At 41.7% G+C, this 25,892-nt stretch overlaps 1 protein-coding gene across 14 annotated transcripts in view; it reads right to left on the minus strand.

The window, feature by feature from the left end:
- The window catches only part of LOC140476467 (alpha-(1,6)-fucosyltransferase), a 741,369-nt gene that overhangs the window by 49,069 nt on the left and 666,408 nt on the right, over positions 1 to 25,892 (minus strand). For all 14 annotated transcript variants that reach the window (XM_072569145.1, XM_072569143.1, XM_072569136.1 and 11 more), the window contains one exon: positions 18,990 to 19,227. In XM_072569145.1, coding sequence (XP_072425246.1) covers positions 18,990 to 19,227 — 238 coding nt within the window. The remainder of the gene's footprint in view (positions 1 to 18,989; positions 19,228 to 25,892) is intronic.

The following is a 25,892-nucleotide window of genomic DNA, read 5'->3' on the forward strand; positions in this document are numbered from 1 at the left end:
TTGGTACAGCAACTGCTCTGCCCAAGACTGCAAGAAATTACAAAGAGTTGCGAACACAGCACAGTCCATCACGCAAACCAGCCTTCCATCCACTGACTCCATCTATACTTCTCACTGCCTCGGGAAAGCAACCAACATCATCAAAGACACTTCCCATCCCAGTTATACTCTATCCCACCCTCTTCCCTCAGGCAGACGATAGAAAAGTTTGAAGACATGTACTGACAGATTAAGGAACAGCTCCTTCCCTGCTGTTATCAGACTTATGAACAGATCTTTCACATATTAGAGTGGATTTTTCTCTGCACCTTCTCTGTAGCTGTAACACTATATTCTGTTCTATTATCTTGATGTACTTCTGTAAAGTATAATTTGTCTGATTAGCACACAAGATACTTTTCACTCTATCGTGGTACATGTGACAATAATAAATCAAATCAAGGAAACTCCAGACCTATCACAGCAGTGGGAAAAACAATGGAGGCTGCACTATGGGATAAGAATAAATACACACTGTATGCTGGACAGTCGACATGCCTTTGTCAATGGCAGGTCATATCTGACAAATTTAACTGAGTTCTTTGATGAGGTGACACACACAGTGACTGAAGATAGTGCTGAAGATCTTGCATATCTGGACTCTCAGAAACCATTTGATACAGCGACACATGGCAGATTGGAGCAATTTAAGATTGCTGGGTCCTTGGCAGCATGGATTAGAATTTGGCTAAAAGATAGGAAACAGAGGGTAGATAGAGATGGGCATTTCTGAGATTGAGACGAGTTGAAAGGGGTACTCCCCAGAGATTGGTGCTGGGACCCTTGCTTTTTTGGGTTTCTATAAATGATTTGGAAATGGGTGTTGAGAACAAAATCTCTAAATTTGGAAATGATACTAAGTCAGGAAGAATAGTGAATTGAGAGGATGACACTGAGCAACTGTAAAGAGATGCTGACAAGCTGGTCAAATGTGCAGACACTAGCAGATGAATTTCGATGCAGAGAAATGTGAGGAAAAGCATTTTGGTAGAAGGAACATGAAGAGACAATATAAACTCAATGTTACTACTTTGAAGGGAGTGCAGGAGAAGAGGAACCTTGGGGTTCAAGTGTATAATTCTCTGAAGGTGGCCAGGAAAGTGGAAACACTCATTAAAAAGGCTTATTAGATCCTTGGGTTTATAAACAGAAGCATAGAATATAAAAGCAAGCAAGTAATGCTACACCTCTACAAATCATTGGTCAGACAACATTGTGAAGAAAGGATGTTAAAGCCCTCAAGATAGTGCAAAAGGGAGTTACTAATATGATACCAAAAATGAGGGATTTTAGATACAACGAAAGATTAGGGAAAGTGGGCTTATTCTCCTTAGAGAAGTTTAAGGTGTAACTTTATTGATGTGTTCAAAATTATGAACAATTTTGACAGGGACAAAGAGAATATTTTGTTTCTCATTAGTTGATATATCAGTAACTTGGAGTCACAATTTCAAGATTGTCAGCAAGAGAGCTAGGAGTGAGGTGAGGAGAAACTTCTTTAATCAGAGAGTTGTTCGGATTTGGAACGTGATGCCTGGAAAAGTGATGGAGGTGGATTCGATCCAGCATTTCAAAAGAGATTTCAAATATACATCTGGAAGTGATGAAGTTAGAGGGCTGTGGAGAAAGGGCTGTAGAATAGAAGTAGTTGGGTAACTTTATTGGAAGCTGGTACAGGCATGAATGGGCTGAATAGCCTCCTCCTACACTGTAAAATGATTCTATGGTTTGTCTCATCACAAAACTGCAATTGCACATTTTAATTTCTTCTCCTGTCTGATCAACATACGATGTTTCCACTGGCTTATGAATCACTTGAGACTTCTTTTTAACATGTAATACATAGTACAGCAAAACAAATGACAGCTGGTGTGGGACTGCTGCTACACATGAGAATGTGGAGACTCATCTCAAGAACCTCTTAATCATTGCATCGATTAGCATCTCTGATCATTTTCATGAGAAAACTGGAACATTATCTCTCCCTGAAAACCATGCCATTTGGCACAAAATAAAGCTTTCTAATGAGCAGTTGGCATCTGCAGCTACGTAGATAGTTTCCCCCAGCAGAAGTGCTGATGGTGTTTCCAACTATGAGCTCCTGTTGACACCAGTATGTTTATCCAAGAGATTAATTTCCTGGTGAACCTAAATTGAACTGAAAGCATCGCAGTTCAGTCCCATATTAGATCAGGACCAGGATGAAATTGAACACTTATGTCATGAGCTAAGCCATTTGCTCCCAACAGCATTGGCTCTGTCTGTATGATCATCGAAGCACGTCACTAACATGGGATTGACACCACTTCAGGGATCTACTAATCTTTTATTGCCAGAAGCTCCACTACGCATCGGCGAAGCAGGCAGATCTGACTCTTCCAACGATTCCACTTTTGACCTCCTCAAGCTTTGTGTAAAATGGCTCATACAAGAATGCTTTCATTTTTGGGAAGTCAGTCAACTTCTAGAACTGTGTGTTCCTCTCTTCTCAGTGAAACCCGGAGGGTCACTCTCGATGTTGATACATGATCTGTCTCAGGATCCCAGGTTGCTTTTATCTTCATGAGCTAAACAGCAGGAATTCCCAGTTAAAGAAGTCTCTATTCCTGGCATATCTGGAGTACTGTGTACTGTCATGATATCCTTATTAAGGAGGGGCATGATTGCAATTCAGAGAAGGCCAATTCCTGGGATAAAGGGGTTCTCTCATGAGAAACGTGGAAGAGGTTGGGCCTGTATGCATTTTAAACTGAGAATAATCAAAAGAGTTTCTTATTGAAACAAATTAAATCATGAAGGACTTGACAGGGAGCATGCTGAGAAAATATTTCCACTTGAGGGGAATCTTGAAATAGGGGGCACTACTTAATAATGAAGGATCTCACATTTAAGACAGAAATAAGGAGGATTTTTTAAATACTCTGTCATTACACTTTGGAATTCTCTTCCCCAGTGAACAGTAAAGATTGGTCTAACGAAAATACTTAAGGCTGAATTTGTACATTTTTTGATATACAACAGAGTCAAGAGTCATCAGGGGCAAAACAGGAAGGCTAGGGTCAGGGGACAAGCAGATCAACAAACGGAAGAGTAGGTTGAGAGCTGAGGGGCCTTCTATAACTCAAAACCTTTGTGGCCGTCATCATGTGGCCTTTTCAGGAGCAAGTGGTGGGAATGGTCCATACAAGGCTTTGATATCTCTCAAAGATGTTGGCATTCATCCAAGTTGAGAAAACGTATCCTATGCGTTTAAAACTCATGCACCTATTGTTTGGCAGATGCATACCAACTCCATAACCTGCAAGTTCGCTCCAAGCCAAACACCATCCTGACTTGAAAGGTATGACTCTTCCTACAATGTCACTGCGTCAAAATCCTCAAGTTCCCTCCTTAACGGCACTATGGGTCTATCTATACCAACTGGACCGTACGGTTCAAGAAGACAGCTCATCCCCACCTCAAGGTCAATTTAAGATGGGCAATAAATGCTGGCCCATTTCGCAACATTCACATCCTGTGGACTAATATTAAAAAAACTATGGAATAGTTGAAGCTACAACTTCCAGAAATAGTTCATTAAGTAAGAAATTGTTACAAATTACTGAATTAAAAATTTGAGTGTTTGTCATGTTTATTGTTGTCACGGTAGCCAGCATGGAAAAATACGACAAACTGAGATGGACTTATGAAGTCAAAAGACAACTGATTTCTGCACCAGAAATGAATTTTGACAATGCTAACAGTTCTTTTTCTTTAAATGGAAATTTTACTTGAAACTGTTGTTAACGAAAACTGCCTGCATCTTCTTCATGAACTATTCAAGAAGCGCAGCGTTATCACCTTCAAAAAGTCTGCAAACCTAGTAACATCACAGGAAGAAAGCCATTTAGCAGCCTGTGTTTGCCTTTCAATTAAGTGCTGCCTTTCAATGTCAATTGTTTAGAATAGCCATGTTTTCATAGTGTGAGTTTAATTTGCCACCATCTACTTGGTTATAGCTTCACCTGACAGTGCAAACCATTAAGTTACCAAGGCAACTGGATATTTAGTTCTAGATATTGCTCAGTTGGATACACATGTCAAAGATATTCTCTAGATAACTGAAATTTTACGTGCCTAGTGCTAAGCTGCTGCTGGATATACTGTATACTGGCACAGGAAACTTTTAATGCAAAAACTTGCACTTGCTACCAATCACTTGGCAGTCAGCAGTCCAAATCTTCAGCCAAAACCAGTAATGGATTCCTGTTAAGAATATTAAACAGTTGCATTATCACTAAATTGCCCATTTTTATCACTGCGGGTTTAAAGGAAAGATTAACTTATTGCTAGAATACAATGACTTATTGCTAGAATACAATGACTAATTGCATTATTTATCTGCAAGTTATGTTGTTCCAGCCATTGTCACAATAAGAAGGGAGTCAAAACACTCAGCAGCCAGAACTGCCATTCCAACACAGTGCTGAGTCATTTGGGATTTATAGGAACGAGATCAAATTATTTTTATTTGATAAGGATGTCAATGGATGTGGATCAAAGACTAACAGATTATTCAGTTGAATGGCTCGAGGGGCTCAATGGTCCATTCTGTGACTGTAGCATAAAACAAGTCGTACGTCAAACAAAACTACTGAGTAGCGAGGGAAACAGAGAGGGCTCGAAACTAAAAACAAACGGTGAGGGGAGTGATCAAGCTCAGGTAACTGTAGCAAGTAAAGAGATATAGTCCAGGGTATACAGCAAAATTCTAATAGGGAAACTGAAGGTCGGGGGTTGGAGAAAGGAAAAGTAATAATCTACAAGAAACCGAGGCTCAATAACAAAACAAACTAAAGGCTCTGTATCTGAATACGCATTAACTTCATTAAGTTAATGAATAGGTACCACGCAGTGAAGTGGATGAAGCTGATCTGATAGCCATGACAGAGATTTCACTGCAGAATCAGGAAGATTGAGTTCTAGGTGTTGAGGCGTCCGAGGCACTCAAGAAGAATAGAAAGCTTCACAGGTGAAAGGTTCACACTCCTAATCAAAGATGGCTTTGGTGCAATTTGTTAGACATGATTTTAAAATCAGAGTCAAAGAGTGTGGTGCTGGAAAAGCACATCCGAGGAGAACAGATGCTGCCTTATCTGCTGTACTTTTCCAGCACCATACTTCGGTTTTGATCTCCAGCATCTGCAGTCCTCACCTTCTCCTGGATGACTTTAGAATCAGGAGATGAGGTTGTACCAACTAAGTGAAGAGGAGGAATATTAGGGGAAATATTCACTAGTGGAAGTGATGTACAAGCCCACAAACAGCAACCATGATGTAAGAAGAAGTATACAAGAAAAAATATTGAGTACCTGTGATAAAGAGATGACAATAGTTATGGGTGATTTTAATTTACACATAAATTAGAAAAATCAGATTGGTAATACTAACCTTGAATCTTTTAAGATAGGTTCTTAGAGCAGCATATTTTGGAATTGACCAGAGAGCTGGCTATAATAGACTCGGTAGTGTAAAATGTGATCGGATTAATTAAAGACTTCGAAGTAAAGGCATTCCTAGGTAACAGCGACCATATGATTGAACTTTACTTCCAGTTTGAAAGGGAGAAGAGTGGGTCTAAGAGTAGCATTTTCAATTTAAATAAGGGCAATTAAGTGAGGATGAGATCAAAGTTAGATGAAGTGAGCTGTGCTAGAAGATAAATTAGGAGGTAAGCAGTGACAGACATTTAAAGGATACTCAGAATCTCGACATTGCTATCAAAAAGAAACTTGCATTGGCAGACCTGCCATCCGTGGTTAACCAAGGAAGTTAAGAAAACCATGAAATTTAAATTTTAAAAATTGTAACTGGGCAAAGATGAGACGCAAGTTAGTTGACTGGTCAAAGTCCAAAGAATGGTTCAGAACGACCAATGGTGTGCCATCAGGATCGGTGCTGGATCCACTGCTCTTTGTCATTTATATAAATAATTTGGATGTGAATACAGGAGACATGGTGAGTAACTTTGCAGATGACACCAAAATACATGATGCAGTAGACAGAGAAGATGATTATCTTAGAGTACAATAAGACCTTGATCAGATGGGCCAACGAGCCAAGACCTGTTAGGTGGAGTTTAATTTAGATAAATGTGAGGCATTGCATTTTGGAAAGGCAAATCAGGGCTAGGGTAGGGTCCTGGGGAGTATTGCTGGAAAAAGATACCTTGGGTGCAGGTTCATAGTTCATTTAAAGTAGACGCACGATGGTGACAAAGGTGTTTGGCACACTTGTTTTCATTGGTCAGAAGAACGTGTATAGGAGTTGAGACATCATGTTGTGGCTGAACAAGACATTGGTGAGACTACATTTAGAATACTGCATTCAATTTTGGTTGCCCTTCTATAGGTAGGATGCTGTTAAACTTGAGAAGGTGCAGAAAGGTGTGGGTGGCACGGTGGCACAGTGGTTAGCACTGCTGCCTCACAGCGCCTGAGACCCGGGTTCAATTCCCGCCTCAGGCGACTGACTGTGTGGAGTTTGCACGTTCTCCCCGTGTCTGCGTGGGTTTCCTCCGGGTGCTCCGGTTTCCTCCCACAGTCCAAAGATGTGCAGGCCAGGTGAATTGGCCATGCTAAATTGCCCATAGTGTTAGGTAAGGGGTAAATGTAGATGTAGGGGTATGGGTGGGTTACGCTTCGGCGGGGCGGTGTGGACTTGTTGGGCCGAAGGGCCTGTTTCCACACTGTAAGTAATCTAATCTAAAAAAAACATTCCAAGGATGTTGCTGAGCATAGAGGGCTTGAGCTAGAAGGAGGAGCCAAATAGGCTAAGGCATTTTTCCCTCTGGAGCATCAGAGGCCTGAAGGGTGACCTTAGAGGTGTTTATAAAATCATGAGGGGCATGGATAGAGTGATAACCAAGGTCTTTTTTCTGGAGTGGGAAGTCCAAAACTAGAGGTCATAGGTTTAAGGGGAAAGATTTAAAAAGGCCTTGAGGGATAACTGTTTCCATGGAGAGGGTAGTATGTGTATGCAAGGAGCTGCCAGAGGAAGGATGGACCTTTAAATTTAAACAACATTTAAAAGGCATCTGGATGATATATGAATAGCAAGGGTTGAGGGAGATATAGGCCAAATGTTGACAAATGGGACTAGGTCAGATTAGGATGTTTGGTTGGTGCTGATGAGTTGGACCAAAGAGTCTGCTTCTGTGCTGTGTGACTCTGGACTGAAAAGGTTAATTAGCATGAGAGGAAGCTAGCTAGAAATGTAAAAACAGACAGCAAGAGTTCCAATAAGTATCTAAACAGGAAAAGACAGCAAAAGGAAATGCAGGGTTACAGGGATAAGGTCAGGGGGTGAATCTGGATGGGGTACTTTTCAGAGGGTCGGTGTAGACACGATGGGCTGAATGGTCTGCTTCCACACCAAGGATTCTGAGACGACGATAATGGAATTCTTTGAATGAGTAACATACACTGTGGATACATGGGTAACTGCATTTCCAAAAGGCATTTGATAATATCCCACAAAAAAGGTTACAGTATTGTGCAAAGTGGGAATTCATGGCGAACAGGCTAATATGCTGGAAAAAGAACTGGCTGGTTTTACAGAAAACAGAGAGTATGAATAAAATGGCTATTTTTCAGATAGGCAGGATGCGCGGAGTGGGGATTCCACAGAGCTCTGTGCGAGGGCCTCAAATTTTTGCAATCTGTCTTAGATGAGGGAACCAATGGCAATGGTGGATAACTTTGCGGATGACACAAGCAAAATTGAGTGCTGGTTAGCTCAGTTGCAATGCAGAGTGATGCTAACAGCATGGGTTCAATTCCCGCACTGCCTGAGGTTACCATGAGGGACTCTCCCTTCTCAATTTCTCCCCTAGCCTGAGGTGAGGTGACCCTCAGATTAAATCACCGCCAATCGTGCTGCTCTCATGAGGTGAGGTGTCGCAAACCAACGTTCCAGCTAACTGATCCCTGAAACCTTGCATTGACAATGCAGTAGTACTACAGTAACAAAATGTTCTATTCTCCCAAGCTCGATGTATGACAGTCCAAAGGAATTATCACTTTACTTCAGTCTCTGACAGTTGACTGAATGTGGACTTTAGAGAAGAACATGAAGTAATTGGTTATAATTGTGTTTTCCAGTAAGATATTTAATTTGCTGTGATTGATCATCTTGCACTAGCTGGAAAGGGTGAGATAAGTGAGAAAGTAGAATGCAACAAATACTTCAACATGACTGTCAAAGTGTCAAGATATTTGCCAATATGTGTGCTCCATCTTTAAGTTATTGGACACTGATATATAAGCCATTTAATATTTAACGCAACCTTTCACCAAATTCACACACTTTGACAGACCAACCTTCTTAGCAGAAACTGTGCATGGTTTTTTTTGAACTTGTGATACATAGCATTGTTCTGCAGGCATTTTTCTTCCAATTTAACAAACACATGCATGTCTGGTTTTGAATCTGAATGATAGGGAAAAGCATTTTATCTGTAACAATTCATTGAGTCGTGTCAGATGTCATTTGGATTTGTGCCGGCAAACAGCGTTAGCACAAAACAGAACTATAGCTGCCTGAAACCTCAAGCCACTGTGTTAGCCGCGTCATGCCACACTCAATCTTTCTGAACACAGGAAATAAGCAGCAAAGTTACAAAAATCATTATTTTTATGAAGTGCCTTTTCAATTGCTGCCTAACTGTAGACAGCACATCAGTCCCTGGCAGCTCATTTCACTCTCGGAGCTATCACTCACAGCACTGGAACTGTCAATGAATCTTTCAATCACTTCATTCTCCCATTCGCCTTGCATTCTGAGCTAGATCTGTCCAATTTGCGGACCCATGGACTAATTATGTCGCTCTTCCAGAAGTTCCTGAAGAGGGATTTTGCTCATGACGATAACATCAGATAAGATTATGCAAGAATTGTGAAGGTTTGTAGCTCAGATTGAGGTTTAGGGTGTAGGTTTGCTTGCTGAGCTGTAGGTTTGATATCCAGATGTTTCATTACCTGGCTAGGTAACATCATCAGTGGTGACCTCCAAGTGAAGCAAAGCTGTTGTCTCCTGCTTTCTATTTATATGTTTGTTCTGGATGGGGTTCCGAGGATTTGTGGTGATGTCATTTCCTGTTTGTTTTCTGAGGGGTTGATAGATGGTATCTAGATCTATATGTTGTTTATGGCGTTGTGGTTGGAGTGCCAGGCCTCGAGAAATTCTCTGGCGTGTCTTTGCTTAGCCTGTCCCAGGATAGATGTGTTGTCCCAGTCAATTTGGTGGGTTTTTTTCATCTGTGTGTAGGGCTACGAGGGAGAGAGGGTCGGGTCTTTTTGTGACTAGCTGGTGTTCGTGTATCCTGGTGTAGCCTGAGCAAAGACACTAGAGAATTCCTAGATGCCTGACACTCCAACCACAATGCCATAAACAAACACATAGATCTAGATGCCATCTATCAACCCCTCAGAAAACAAACAGGAAATTACATCACCACAAACCCCAGGAACCCCATCCAGGAGAAAGATATAAATAGAAAGCAGGAGACAACAGCTTCGCTTCACTTGGAGGTCACCACTGATGATGTTACCTAGCCAGGTAATGAAACGTCTGGATATCAAAGCTACACCTCAGCGAGCAAACCTACACCCTAAACATAAGATTATCTTGAGTTTTTTGGAAACTGCAAAAACAGGTAGGAAGTCAGGTTGAGAATGAGCAGCGAGTTAATAGGAACCCCTTGGGAAGCAAGGGCAAGTTTTAAGTTGCGATAAATGGAGGGCAGGGCTTTCTTTGGAATTCACTGATCTCGGCCGCCCTGCTGCCGTTTCACATTCGACAGGGCAAAACATGCTCCCTGGGAAGGAGTGCGAGTCCCGTTTGAGGTGATTGCGGTTCATTGGAATGGCCAGGAGCATTGGGTGCGCTTGTGACTATAGCCAGTCCCCAAAAAAGAGAAGAACTCACAAAGGCTGGTGCAAAATTATGCCTGGGGCATTCATGGGGCCTGTCTGCTGGCTCCCAACAAGACGCAGGGAGGGTCACTGGATTTGAAAGGTCATGAGTTGGGTCGTTCATTCAATTGGTGCAGCAGCCTTTAAAAGTAGTATCCCCTCCCTCCCCGACTCCACCTATCCCTTGCCTGACACGAGCTTACCCAGTAAATACTGCCAGGTTACTGACCTGTATTGAGGCAGGATTAAGGCACTTAAGTGGCTACCAATTGCCAACCTAAAGGTCCAATAGCCCCAAGGGCAGACAGGCACTGCCCCCATGTAAAACAGCAGACACATTGGGCAGGTGGTTAAGCAGAATACAGGCCACACATATTGTGTGGGTCTTCCAATTGCTGCCTTCACATCTGGTGGTGCGTTACTGTAATATTCTGCCAGATGTACTTATTTAAGAGGAAGTTTTTTTCTAAATATTTTTGAACAAGTTATGGAATTGCTTCTTGATCAGTCTCTGAAGGGGAGAACTTTCACTTAATACATCCATCTTGATGTCTTCTTTTCATCAAACTTATGAGAATATCCTATTGCTTCATTAAGAAACTCATTGATGGGATTTAAAACTGGAGTTACCTTCTGCACAAAATATTCTGAGATGTGGGTGGCACGGTAGCTCGGTGGTTCACACTACTGCCTCACAGCACCAGGAACTGGGTTCGATTCCAGTTTTGGGTGACTGTGTGGAGGTTGCGCATTCTCCCTGTATCTGCATGGGTTTTCTCCGGGTGCTCTGGTTTCCTTCCACAGTCCACAAAGATGTGCAGGTAAGGTGGTTGGCCATGCTAGATTACTCAGTGTCCAGGATATACAGGCTAGGTGGATTAGCCGTGGGAAATACGGGGTTACAATTGAATTGTGGTCTTATCAATCAAGGGCTTAATCGCGATTTGATGAGGGAAATTTTCAGATTTGGACATACAAATTTTGCCTGCCAGACCTGAATAAATCAACAGAAAATGACTGTGCTTCCTTTTCTTTACATAATTTAGGCTGCCTGAGATGAGGTTTACAGAGAGAGAGTGTAATGCATGTTCTCAATAATTTCTTGATGCACTTGTGGCTTTCTCAATTTATTAATTCCAGGGTTTCTCGCGGTAGTTCACAAGAAACACAACTTACTCAACTTGCAATTTATGAACCGACTTGAGCAGTGAGAAATGGGATTCTTAACTTTTGTACCCTTAGCAAAGACTCGAGCCGCATTTCGTTCTAACCTCCTGAAATTGCATGCTTTTGTGTTCTGCAATATAAACAGGCAGCAACTCCAAAAGGTCAGAAACCATTATGTGACCACCTGATTATTCTGTTAGTTGGAAAGTGTTTTTACTTCACCTGCGATCAATCACATCCACATTTCTCGGTTTACCGAGTCTGTATCACTTTCTAAAGTTTTAATTCTTTCTTTGCTACAACCCTCTCTTCCACCCATTCCTCCCCCTCTCTTTTCCCACTGGGCTCAGTCATACGAGCTGCATCATTTACCAGGCTTGGCTGAGATGCAGCTCCCGCGATACTGGTACCTTTTTAATACATCCCATATTCAGGCTGAAATCTACACTCAGTGCGGTGAATCCAAACGTGTATCTACCTGTCTCACCGGACACAACTGAGTCAGCCACTCAGCCCATCTAACCGTCAGCTGAATCTCAAATGATCTGGTCGTGATCTCAGCTCCACTTTCCCGTCTGCTCTCTCCACCTCCATCCACCATAAAGCCACTTCCTTATTTTTTCGTCACAATTAAGTGTTCACACATTATTATGTTCAACAAAACATAAGATGGATCTGATGCCTGCACCCCCGTCCTCTTTGACAATCCTCTTCCCTGTTCATTGTTACGTTATGATGTGCATGTACCTTTAAAAGGGTATCTCTTCAACTGCTGACTGTTACAATCACTGGGAACAGGATGCAATTTAGTAATTCCATGAGTCTAAACACAGGCAACAGCAGCTGTGTTTGAGGGTAGATATCTCTACATGGTCTCCTAGTTCACATTATTTGAAGATAAGATAATACGCAGGAAATGAGCCACACTCTCATGACTGGCACATTTACATGGAGTAGAAGAATGTCACAGGTCAACTACTCCTCCCTAGGTCGAGGAAAGTAATCTGAATGCACAGTAAAAGCAGTGACAGAGCTCAGTTGCTATGGAGGTAGGAGTAACCTGTATTGCGAGAAACTCCTAATGCCATTTACAAGTTTGCTAATGACATCACCAAAGTCAGTCGAATCTCAGATGGCGATGAAACAGACTACAGACAGGGAGGTGGAAGATCTGGAAAAATGGCGCACTGAGAACAACCTAGCTCTCAATACCAGCAAAACCAAGGAACTCATTACTGACTTTCGGCAGGATGTTACTCATGCTCCCCCTACACATTAACAGCACAGAGGTGGAACGAGTGGAGAGTGTCAAGCTCCTGGGAGTGGCCATCCACAGCAAGCTTTCTTGGACTCTTCATGTGGACACACTGGTTACAAAGGCCCAACAACATCTCTTCTTCCTCAGGCAGCTGAGGAAATCTGGCATGATGGTGAATACAATTGTCAATTTTTATAGGTGTGCCATTGACAGCATTCTGTCTGGATGTATCACGACCTGGTATGGCAACTATACCATTCAAGATCGGAGACAGTTACAGAGAGTGGTGAACTCAGCCCAACCAATCACAAAGGCCAACCTCTCATCTATAGAATCTATCTATCAGGCCTGTTGTCAAGGAAAGGCTGCCAGCATTCTCAAAGATCCATCCCACCCTGGCAATGTTTTTCTACAACCTCTACCATCGGGGAGAAGGTACAGAAGCCTGACCACATGCACCAGCCGGGTTCATAACAGTTTCTACCCTACTGTTGCTAGAACACTGAATGGACTCACAAACTCTTAACATTCACCTGTACCTGTGTTTTTGTTTTTTCCGCTGTTTACCTATTATTTACTATCTATGCTATTTAACTCTGTGATCTGCCTGTATTGCTCGCAAGACAAAGCTTTTCACTGTGCCTCGGTACACGTGATAATAAATTCAATTCAATTCAATTAATTCAATTCAATTCAATCTTATTGATACAAGTCAGCAAAATGCATCTTGTGTTTCGGCTCCTGAGGCAGCACGTGTAGGGCAGGGTCCAGCCACTTGAATTACATGCCTGGTTATAGAGACACATTGCATTAGAAAATAATAGTTCCGTATACTCATAACATTTGACCCAAGCATGTCAGTACCAAAGTTATTGCGTGTGTACAGTGTTCCTGGAAAGTTTCTGACAGTTACCAAGGTTGAGAATTTACAGATTTTGTTGAGAAGTGGCCATGTTGTCGGAGAAAGCAAGTCTGTGGAAAACAGGAAAAGGACATTGCCAGGTTTGGTGATGCAATTAGCACATCTGCAAGGCAAGGAATCAAGGCATGTGAATATCTGCCAGAAGATTCTGATCTGCACTGTGCTCAGGAACACCAAGTATAGTATAGCCAGTCCTGGATTTCTCCTTCAGTTGGCCCACACCTCATCTCTCACCAAGAACAGAGATGAAGGAACATCTCATGGAATAAACCGATGATCGCAATATGTCCCTATGGCAAACAGGCTCCACCCAACAAGACTTCAGAACAATTGAGCAACAAACAGAAAAAACAAATAAATTAATCCCATGTCTCCTCATTCTCGACTAGCAAATTGACATCTAATTTTGCTTGGGTGAAAGTCTCTGGTTATGAGATGCCTTTGTGATAGAGCCACAGCATTTCAGTGAGCAGCTCAGTAACAACACAACACATGAAACTCTCATCTGAAGTGATATTCTATGAACCAGTGGTTTACTCTGTTATCCTAAGTTACGCACAAACACTTGTGATTTTAGATTTGGAAGCTAAAGAGAATATCCTATGATTTCATAGGAATGCCCAATTAATTTTAACAGTATATTATTAAGAATGCTAGTTCACATCAAGGCAGCACTGTGACTCAGACACCATTTGTATGCTAAAAATCATTGCTGATGCATTGAGCTATACTGGACAAATATTGCCGTTTTAATGTAGGACAGTCCCACAAACAGCTTCCAAGTATGACACAAACCAGAAGACAAAAACAGTGACTTTTCACAGTATAACCTTTTATTTATAGGATCAGAAAGTTATACTGCACAATTGACAGTCACTTGGACACCTGTGTAAGCTCTTCGCTTGAACTATCCATCAAATCTCACCCCCTCTCCTTTTCCCCCACAATGATACACACTGCCTTAGAAAGGTACTTCCAGCCTTATTACGCGAAGACCTGATTAAACATTCCACGTGGGATTTCCTGTTCCTGGCTCCAGAAAGAAACTAAATTGGCATTACCTGAGGTGATTGGATTTACCACAATAATGAGTGAGCTGTGAGTGAGCCAGAATAAAAAACACACAAACCTTCAATCACTACAGGCAGCATTATCAGGCCATTTCTCAAATATCGATTGGCATCGCTACAAATCTGGAGCAATGCTGAATAATTACACATCAATAATGATAACCATCACAATGCCACATTTCTTGGAACTTAGTTTTAGTGTTCAAGGTAAAAACAAAGGTGTTGGCAGCAAATTATAAATAAGGTCAAAAATCAGACGATGGAAGGGAACAGAGGCAAGGAAGTTTTGATCGCCAGTTTGTTAACTGGCGCTTTCTTTCCGAATGCGTACAGAATAGGTATTACTATTACTCATACATGGATTTATTGCTTCAGAAACAAGCCACAGCAGCTGTTCTTAAAGTTCAGCTTTGAGGGGCAGAAATATGAAACATATATTAAAGTAACACACAAAGTAGAATCATAAGGAAGAGTACTGTATAACTAAAATCCAGGCAGCATAGCTTGCTTCAATCCCACTAAATCAAATAAAGATGCAATCACATTGAAGTTAAGCTTCTGCAAAGATACATCTTAGATTGGTGAAATTATGAATGCTCATTTCTGCTTTGGAGTTTGGGGAACAAAATTTAATCCTGACTTCTTTTCTCCCCCAGTTAAACTAGGCAGGGCTCTAATGATACCCAAGGATTCAAAGCATTCCTGGCATTAAGAATTTAGCATTTGCACGACAGAAGATTGTAATGACTAGAGGGGAAATATTAGTTCTTTCCAGAACGAGGTGACTGAGGTCATGCAACAGATAGAAGAAAGCAAACTCCAAGATGTCAGTCTCTTTTCAGTTTCTAGGGTGGCTCTGTGGTTAGCACTGCTGCCTCACAGTGCCAGAAACCCAGGTCCAATTCTATCTCAGGTAACTCTCAGTGTGCAGTTTACACATTGCCCACTCATGATAATCCAAGTTGTCTGAGGGCTGGTAGCAGATAGCTGGATGAAGCTGGTCAGGCCTGTGAGCTGTGCCACAGCAACAATGAACTTCAACACAGTGATCTGTCACCAGTGTATCTTCAATTTTCCAGAATAGGCCAATTCATGCGATGACAGGTGTGTCCAATGGGACACTGCAGTTCTGGATATAGGAATGCCCAGACAAAGAGCTCACCTTGGGACAATTAACGCTAAAGGGTACAGCAAGGCATGTAAGTCTCAGTTTTGATGAGTCAATGCAATTAAAAATCCATTGGTTGTGCCGAATTTAATAATATTGTTGTTACTTCAAAGTTGGAAGTAAGCAATCTCCAGTCCTGCCTTACATCATTTCCTTCCCAAACTCTTATTTATTATTACTTGATTGGATTTTTCTAATTTACTTCTAGAATCATAAACTGATAAAAGATCAAATCTATATAACCCATTGTTGAAATGTTGATTGTTTAATGAACTAACCAATTATCTTCAATCTGTGTCCTTTTATGATTGACCCTCCTGTCACTGCAAACAGTTCTCTTCATTTATTCAGACAAACCCATAATTTTTTTGAACAACTCTGTTAAATCCTTGCTTAGCCTTCATCTCCAGCTCAGTTGTCCTAACTTACACCAAATCCTCTACATCCACCTCCCATGCTTCCTAACCTACAATAGTTCCTAGTACAGCAATGGCACGAATACAAAATTCTCAAACACGCTTCTTCAAGTTCCCTCATTGTCTCATTCTACACAACCTATGTAGCCTCCTCCAACCATAACTCTATGCCTTATGCTTTCTTTTAATTCTGACCTCCTGTACACTCCCAGTTTCCTTCATGCCACTATTGGTGGGGTTGTGCCTTCAGCTGTATGGACTCTAATCTCTATAATTCTCCTCATAAAATCATTTATGGCTTCACTTACATCCATTAAGTCAATCTCTTCAACCAAACTTTTCACCAAACTTTCACGCTCTTGGGCATTTTCCCACAATGAAGTTGTTAGCTTTGTTGAATTGCCTTTTCTGGACAGTGTATTTTCCTAATGACTATCAAAAGGTTGCTAACAGTGCTGAGCCACAATACCTTACTGTATAAAACACAAAGAGGATAAATGGAGAATTCAACATTTTTCCTGCCATATGCCAATTGATATCCAAATCCGATACAAACCTTGTTGTGTATGTGTACACTCGGCAAGAGTGAAAATGGCAGTGGGCTAGATTTTAGTTTCTAGTTCATGGTGGCTTCAATGAAAAATGTGAATGTTTTAGTAAATCATTGAAGCTGTAATTACCAATTGAGGGGTGAACCATGGTTGCTCTGCAAGTTCAGCCTCAAGCTGTCCTTCTCTAACTGAAAACAACCAACAATGTTCGCACAAACCAAGGAACTACACGGTTTCCTGTGGGCACTTTTCTCCAACTGTTACTGCGTCTGGACAACTCCTCCTCTTTCTGATGCAGGGTCAATGTGCACAGATACAGAGTTCCATCAAAGGTTCTCTCGACCAACAAAAATGGATTTCTGCATGGGGTGAGGCACATGACTGACCCCATGTGATTTTATTGTTACGAACAGCCTGATTAGCAGACTGAGCAGTTTGCAACATCAGGCTGGGATTGACATGATTTTTCAGGACTGCACTGTGGTTAGCACCGTCACCTCACAGCACCAGGGTCCCAGGTTCGATTCCACTCTCAGGCAACTATCTGTGTGGAGTTTGCACATTCTCCATGTGTCTGCATGGGTTTCCTCCCACAGTCCAGCGATGTGCAGGTTAGGTGGATTGGCCATGCTAAATTGCCCATAGTGTCTAGGACTGTGCAGGCTAGGAGGAGCTGCCATGGGAAATGCAGGTTATAGTGATGGGGTAGGTCTGGGTAGAAGGCAGTTTGGAGGGTCGATGTGGACCCGATGGGCCATATGACCCGCTTTCACACTGCAGGGATTTCATGACCTCGTGAAATGGGACAAGTGAGTTCCAGCCTCCCTCTCTAACATTGCAGTCTGCTGTCTATCCATGAGGCAGAGATGATGTGTCCAAATTGAAAAGAAATATGGAAAAGAGAAAATTAAATATGCAAATTTTGTACACAGAATCCTGCTCAACTGCACTTGATCCTTTCTGAAGATTTATAACTATGCTTCAACCAGATAATAACTGCTGGGGGATCGTGATTTACGACAGGCATTCTAATAATCAGAAGAAAGTCAGCAATTGAAAAAATTGCTTTACCGTCCTGACACTGGCATTATTCATTTCAAAGAAGAAATTAAACAGTTCACCCACAGATTATCTGGTGACAGTATGATGAAGGTTTGCATTCTGCTGCAAATGCCTGACTTTAGAAGTCATGGGGGAGTGGACAAGGAGGAATGCTGGCGATTTCTGCAGGGAGAGAGGGGGTGATCAGCTCACAAAGATTGCTGCACAGTATGATGCCAGCACTGGCAGAGGGTAACCAACATGCAAGGTGAGGAATGGAGACAGAGGGATTCGGATATTGTGGGATTTAAAAAAAAACGTCAATGACATCCACAAGAAAATAAATTTGGTGAAGTTGATTATTAGATTCCAAACTAGACAGTGAAGAAATGTGGAAGTAGGTGCAAATCCTTTTTCTGTTAGTTTGTTCATTCCAGAATGTAGCATTGTCTCTGCCTGTGGTATACTTGCAAAGTGGTCCTCCACAACCTAACAGTTTCCCTCAGTGCTTCATTTACTTAATTAAAGATTGCTCTTCATCTGAGCGTTTTAACAACATAACTAACATATCATCAACAGAAGGCATACAAGTGGTCCCTGATACATGAACATCTGACTTATGAGATGCAGCACCTTTCCCACACAGGGGTTTACATAATATATGACCATTTCTTATACTTCAGATTGCTAATTTGTATTGCCCTCCATTGTGTTCTGACTTGCGTATATGTTGACCTGTGATTGGAACTGGTTCACAACCCCTGGGACTTGTCTGTATTTTTATTCCATTACAGCTACCAGCTAAAAATGCTCAAAGATGTATAGATCTGCTGCACTGGTCCAACTCTGGAGTGAAATAACAGTTCAGTACCACTAAGTGAAACTCCTGCAGTTGGAGATGTTCTGGAGTCATACAGCACAGAAGCAGACCTTTCGTTCCAACTGGTCCCCACTGATCATGCTCCCAAACTAAACTCGTCCCCAGTGATAACCCAAGAAATCCTCCAACTCAAGATAAAACTGACAGCTTAACAGCGGAGTTAATTTCAGTTTAACTTATCCAGATCATCTTCAATGTGCAATGGGAGGGCTGCAAACATCTCAAAAGCACAGGGAGTCCAGAATCAAGCAATTGTGTGACATCCAATCCGATGCTTGGGTAATGGTTATTGAAAAACGAGATGGCCTGCAGCTTTATAAAAAAATATTGATCCTGAAAAGTCCCTGGCTAGAAAAAAGACATTTGCATAGTAAGCATTTATCGCCTTTCCCTCTTTAAAATGATATTTGCCCCAGAAATAGGCTGAAGATCTCAATCACTGACTTCTGGTGCATCCAAATGCAAAACATCATTCACTGTTCAAACAGGTGGTTAAAGGTCACGGGCTGGCTTGCATTTCTTACCTGACCAATGGCCAGTGGTGGTACCAGATCTGTCCGTGCAGGTTTCACTCACTGGTTTGAAGACAGTCTCCCATCCCCCAGTGGAATAGCGCCAGTTCTGAGATTCCAGGATGAGAGTGCGTCGGGTGCCATATGCAATCATAAAGCAGTAGACGACATGATGTAGTTGGCAGCCGTAGCCACAGCCCTTGTTAATGTTACAAACCAGTTTCTTGGCTTTGCTGCAGTCTATGGGGTTCTGAAACCAGAAAGGGGCAAGGAACAATTAGAACTCTAGAGTAAAACAAACTTTGCAGGGCAAGCTCCCAGCACAAGGAAAAGGGTCCCTATGAACACTCAACAACACTGATTTAAATAGTGATTTAACATTGAAAAAAAAACTTTAAAGGCCTTCACAGGAGTGTCATTAAGTGAAAATAGGCACCACAGATCAGGTGGTTTTAGGGTGGCCTTTTGGTCAAAGAGGTAGATTTTATGCAGTGCCTTAAGCACAAAGTTCAAAAGAGATAGGAGCAGAGGATGGCTGCATGTTGATCTTTGTGTGTTCTTTCAATAAGATCATGGGTAACACTCTTATTTAATTTCACTTTCTTGCCCAATTGTGATATCCCCTGATTCCCAAAATCAAAACATCCATCAGTCTCAATCCTGAGCAGAGTCTTACACAAATGGAAGGAGGGAGAAAAGATCACTGAAGGGAATTCCATAACTTGGGGTCCAGGCAGACAAAGAAATGGCTACCATTAGTGAGATGAACAAAACTGAGGATGCACAACGAACACGAATCGGAGGAAAGCAGACTTCATGTGGGGATTGTTGAACTGGAGAAGGTTACATGGTTTACAATTACGGACAGGCAAGCTGGGGTGGAGCAAGTTGCTCACAAGGATGAGCATCCGACTCAAATTACTGCAGCCTTCAGAACAGGTTCTACTTATTTTAAATGAAAGAAAACTTTTTTTTGGAACAAATTACACAACGTCCGTTTCGAAAACATTCCAGTGGTAAAAGATCACAGAAATGAAAAAAAAACGGGCCATACTTCTGACGGGAAAAGTGACGATAACAGTTCAGTTTATATAGCCATACCGGTGAGGACCTGGGTTGGGCCTGGGAAGGCAAAGTACAGAATCCATGAAGATGGTGTAGGTGAGTGAATGAGCCAGGTGGCAGTGGCTATGACTGACCAGCTCTGTACATTGGGCTTACACCTTACATGGAATCAATATACACCTTTCTTTGATTGGAAAAGTTTCAGAGTAACAGGGTAAACGACAAAATAATGCATGAATTTGATGAGGCAAAGGAACTATTGAGGTAAAAAGAACATCATTATTATTGGACTAAACATAAACACTGACCCAGTCAGTCAGACATGGACCTGGCTACAGAAATAAAACCACAAAGAACTTGACATTGTGCAATGCTGTCCAGGCATACATATACTGGTCTACATTTTCTGTTTTTGGTACTTTGAAGCATTCTGCTTTTGTTATTAATTAGGTGGCAAACCATCAAGTAATTTTAACAGAGGTAGCAGCGCTGTGGCATTCTGAAAGCTACGGCACTATTTCCTATTGTGGCGATATGAAAACTGGGAAAGGAAAGTGTGAAAAAATGTCAACACGTAATAATTTTTATTATTAATCTTTTATGATCCATTGTGTTAAGTATTAATGATTCAACATCTCACACAAATTATAGATCCAAATTAACTTTTAAATCTAATAAATTGGAATTCCAAGTTAGACACAACATGAAAGGCTTCTTTGTGTCATAAATAGCTTTGATTCCAAAAGCAATAATGCTTGCAATTCAAATTTGAAAGTAAATTCTAGCTTTTTGAGAGAATGAAGTTGTTTGTACAAAAATAAACTGAGAAGGAAGTTTACATTCTCATTTATTAAATTTAAAAAAAAATACAGTGGAGTCAAGATCCAATGTCACCTTCAATTTGAGCAGATTTACACGATAGGAAATAATTAGTCTGGGGCAACAGATGCAATGTATTACAAGAAACCCAGAAATTGCTGGAAAAACTCAGGAAGTCTGGCAGCATCTGTGAAGAGAAATCAGAGTTAATGTTTCAGGTCCAGTGACCCTTCTGCAGAAGGATGCACTCTATTCACTGGTCTAGTCACATTTTGGGTCATTGTTTTCAATTAACACATTCATTTATTACATCCATCCATGGTGTGGCTAACTGAGAGTCAGTCAGTTGTTTTTTTTTCAGAGGGACATTTATGCTGTGTAAAAGTGAACCTTAGGGCCTCAAACCTACAGCGAATGAATAAGTCAACTCCTGTTCATTAAAACATATCCTGGAATGAGACTGGTGTCTTGGGGATTGAATGTCACATTCAATTAACTTCAATGAAGTAGCAAATCAGGCAGTCTGTCTAAAGGGCAGCCAGACCAACCTTGTCCATTTTACACCATCAGTGAATGTTAACATCACTCTCATGAGTGTCAGTTTCATGACCCAACACACAATGCTGTCAGTCCTCGCAGAGCGGTTTCCCTGTGCAAACTCTTGGGACTCCGAGGCTGAGATGATTTTTTTCTTTAAAAAAACCCAGCAGAATTGAGTCTTTAAGTGAGTGTAATTTTCAACTTTTATTTAAAAAATTGAGAATATGAACTTTATTTATCAGTTTATTTTTACAAGAACAACTCTGTTATCTCAAAAACTAACATTTACTTTGAAATTTGAATTGCAAGCATTAGATTAGATTAGATTACTTACAGAGTAAAATCACGCCCTTCAGCCCAACAAGTCCCCACCGACCTGCCGAAGCGTAACCCACCCAGACCCATTCTCCTACATTTACCCCTTCACCTAACACTATGGGCAACTTAGCATGGCCAATTCACCTAATCTGCACATTTTTGGATTGTGGGAGGAAACTGGAGCACCCGGAGGAAACCCACGCAGACACGAGGAGAATGTGCAAACTCCACACAGTCAGTCGCCTGAGGCGGGAATTGAACCCGGGTCTATGGCGCTGTGAGGCAGCAGTGCTAACCACTGTGCCACCATGCCGCCACCATTGTTGACATTGGAATCATCGATATTTATGACACAGGACAAAGCCATTCATGCTGTGCCAGTCTGAGATCCCCAATTATTTTAAGTGTTATTGCATGTGTGTACATTTTGTGTATAGCACCTTCTCGATTGGTGACATTGCAATTTTCATTACTTGTATCCTAATGAATTCCACATTTCTAGAAAATAAAAATAAAGCAACTTTGGAACTTCTATTTCCTTAAAAACCGGTCACTTAAAAGTAAAGAGGGATCTATAATCGACATCAGAGGATATCACCTAGTCATTTTCTGAGACCCTTTCACACAGCATAACATTATTCTAACTAAAACATCAATTTTCCAGAGTGCGGGTAAATGACATTGACGAGTTCAATCAGCTGTCAGTGTGTTAAACGATGGCGCAAGTTCAATAAAGAATAGGCTGTTCCTGCTCCTGTGACACTTCCATTCAGTCCTTCGCGGTCACAATTTGCTAATCTGATGAGACAGCACTTGAGTTATTCGGTGACAGGATATCAGTGGCATTACATCAGATAATACCATTCGCCTCACCACTGCCTCCATCCACTCTTCTATCTGCTATGAGAAACAACAGGGCAGCAGCTCTACTTCCTAACTGGTTTTGTTTGTACTAGGAGTGCTAATGCTGGGAAATACAGTATTTCCACCATTTTCACACAGCATCAGCACTAAGGATTTTCAAATACATCACAAAAAAGTGAATACTGAACTCCAGTGTGGTTCGAGATAAGAACGTACTTTCTCCAAATAGCGGGTTTGATAAATTCGGTCCTTAACAAAAGCCACTACACGCCTTTAATGCTGTAGAGTCCTTTAGAAAAAGCTTCAGCTAAGTGCTCGATTGGAACTGATGACAATAGACGCAGTTAGTAGGTATGCACCGAACGGTCTGCAGTAGTTCAAAATGGCAGCTCAGCACCAGCTTCTTAAGAGGCAATGAGGGATGGGCAATGAATGTCTGAGATGTCCATATCCCTCAGCAGAACATAAAGGTCACTCCTGTGCCTTCAGATCAGTGTGGTCTGAAACTGGAGTCAGTTTAAACTCGAATTTGTAAAGTTAGTATTTTGGAGCCACATTTCATAAACCTAGGGAGTTGGGGAATAGTTTCACACGATAATGCAGTTTTCAGGTTTCAGGTGAAGCCCCCTGTCACCCACAGGCGATCAAGGCTTTGATATTAATAAGTGCAGAACTAGGGGTCATAGGTTTAGGGTGAGAGGGGAAAGATTTAAAAGGGACATAAGGGGCAACTTTTTCACACAAAGGGTGGTGTGTGTATGGAAATGAGTTGCCAGAAGTAGTGATAGGGGCTAGTACAATTATAGCATTTAAGAAGCACTGAGCTTGGTACATGAATAGGAAGGGTTTAGAGGGATGTGGGCCAAGTGCTAGCAAATGGCACTAGATTAGTGTAGGCTATCTGGTTGGTATGGATGAGTTGCATCCAGGGGTCTGTTTCTGTGTTGTACATCTCCATGACTCTATCTACAAACATGAGCAGTGGAAGAATTAAAATGCTCATTTGTAATTCCTTTGCAAATTCAATTACTTGGAGGCATTCCTCATTTTAAGTTTACATACGCTAGTGTTTGTGCAAAACAGTTTGATACTTAAGCATGGCGCAGAAATTTAATATTGTAAAAAAGAAATACACATGATGTTTAAGCTGTATTAATTATCAATGGAAATGTAAGAAGCCAAGCACAGGGTTTTGTTGCGTTAAAGAAAGAACAAGTCTATTACTTGCGAACCTCGAGAAAGATGCAACCTGTGTTTAGTCACCAAGGTCCTCATGCTCACATGCAGGTACAGCCTTTAAAGGGGCTAGTGACCACATAAAGGACAATAAAAGAATAAACAGCTTGGAGCCCTTTAATTGTTTTTGTGGCAGAAGGTTTAAACCTGAGACCAAGGTAGATTTGTTGGCTTCGTCAGTCTCTGATGCTTCTTCTCTGCTGTTGCCATTGGACTTGGGGCAATTTATTTGTGTGAGAGGAAGGAAGAGAGAAAGAAAGAGAGGAAAGAGAGAGATTGAGGCAGGGAGAGAGAGATGTGGGGGGGGGGGGAGAGAGAAGAGTGAAGGGGAGAGAGGGGAGAGAGGGGAGAGAGAGGGGGGGGGGACAGAGAGAGGAGAGGGAGAGAAAGGGGGGGGGGAAAGAGAGGTGGGGGGAGAGATGGGGACGAGAGTGGGGAGAGAGAGGGAGGGAGAGATGGAGGAAGAGAGAGGGAGGGAGAGAGGAGGGGCAGGGGGGAGAGAGAGGCAGGGAGAGAGGGGGATGAAGAGCGGGAGGAGAGGGGGAGAGAAAGAGGGGGAAGAGAGCTTGAGGAAGAGAGCGTGAATGAGAGAGGGAGGCAGGGAGAGAGGGGGAAGAGAGAAAGATGGCGTGAGAGAATGGGGGAGAGAGGGGGTGTTGTGGGAAGAAAGAGAGATGTGAGGGGGGTGAAAGGGAGAGGGGGGGGGGAGAAGAGAGAGGAGAGAGAAAGAGGGATAGTGGGGGAAGGAAGAGAGACTTCCCTTCTTTAGTTTCCAGAAGTGCTCAGAAAGCCCCTGGAAATATTAGTTTGTGTATATTTTCAAGTGATTTATTTTTGATAGGTCTGTCTTGGATAAACTTCTCAATGTTCCATATTAAGCATCTCTAATGTCTTGGTGAACCTATTATCGGTTTTGACGACAAGATCATGGGAAACCCTCTTTTCACCCATCTACTGAAGAGGATTCTTTTGCTGTCTGACTTCCACCTTGAGCTGACTTTGTATTTTAAAGCAGTTTGCTTTGTCTCAATACAACTTACAATGGTTCTAACCAACTCAAAGTTTAAAAAACATCTCTCCAAAAATACAAATGTATAGCCTTGTGATAATCAGGACAGATGCAAGAGGGCCACATTTCACACCCCATGAAAGAAATGGTTTTCAAGTTTACTGTGAAAGGCTGAGACATGGAAGAAGCTACATATATTCATAGGCAAAGACCTGTCCTCTGCAGGAACATGTCCGATCACTAAACCTTTCTAAATGCAACAGAATCATGCCGGACAATAATTTCCTGGTATATTCTCTACGGTAATGCCATGGCTAGAGTTGTTGCATGCCTGTGTATTTTATAAATAAATCAGGATGGATTTTGTTTTAAGTAATGAAAACGCAGTGCAAATTGTTTGTTCAATTTGCAGTTGTTCAGAGATATTATTTAGGCTTTGGCATTAGATAAAATCACCAGAAAGGCAAAGTAAAAAGTGTTTTTTTTTAGGTCTTTATTATTTAAAAGCAGATGGAATGAGCCACCATACTTGCAAAAGTTGAATTTGTATTGTCTGAGAGATGGTTCGATAGCAATTAAGAGACTTATCAAGGCTAGAAAGCTACTTGGACTGGAATGGATGAGCTCTAACTCTTTTTACTATGTGTTTAGCAGATACTTATGGACAGCACATTTCCCTGTAGGTGACAGAATTCCATTGTTTTCATTGAAATGTCAATTAGAAGCCCAAAGTGTGTCTAAAATGGTCACACACAATGTGGTTTGCCGAGCATGAAAAATTCATAGCCAGAAAACCTGTTCATCATCTAATTAAGGACAACAATTGGGCTCTGAATATTGACTGGAGAATCCCAGACAGACAGTCTCTGATAACTACCTGGATTGACCAAACCCATGCCCCAAAGTCTAACGCCCATGTAAATAGTCTGGGTCAGGGTGGAGCCAGGAACCTGGCACACAATCACAAACTAGTGAGATTTCTTTTAGCTACTGCCTACCTCTGGTCCTGTTCCCATGGAGACCTAAAAATACAGCCAAATGGTGCAGACCCAGGGTCTTCAGAT

The sequence above is a fragment of the Chiloscyllium punctatum genome, chromosome 4 (assembly GCF_047496795.1).
Source record: "Chiloscyllium punctatum isolate Juve2018m chromosome 4, sChiPun1.3, whole genome shotgun sequence".
Classification (NCBI taxonomy): domain Eukaryota; kingdom Metazoa; phylum Chordata; class Chondrichthyes; order Orectolobiformes; family Hemiscylliidae; genus Chiloscyllium; species Chiloscyllium punctatum.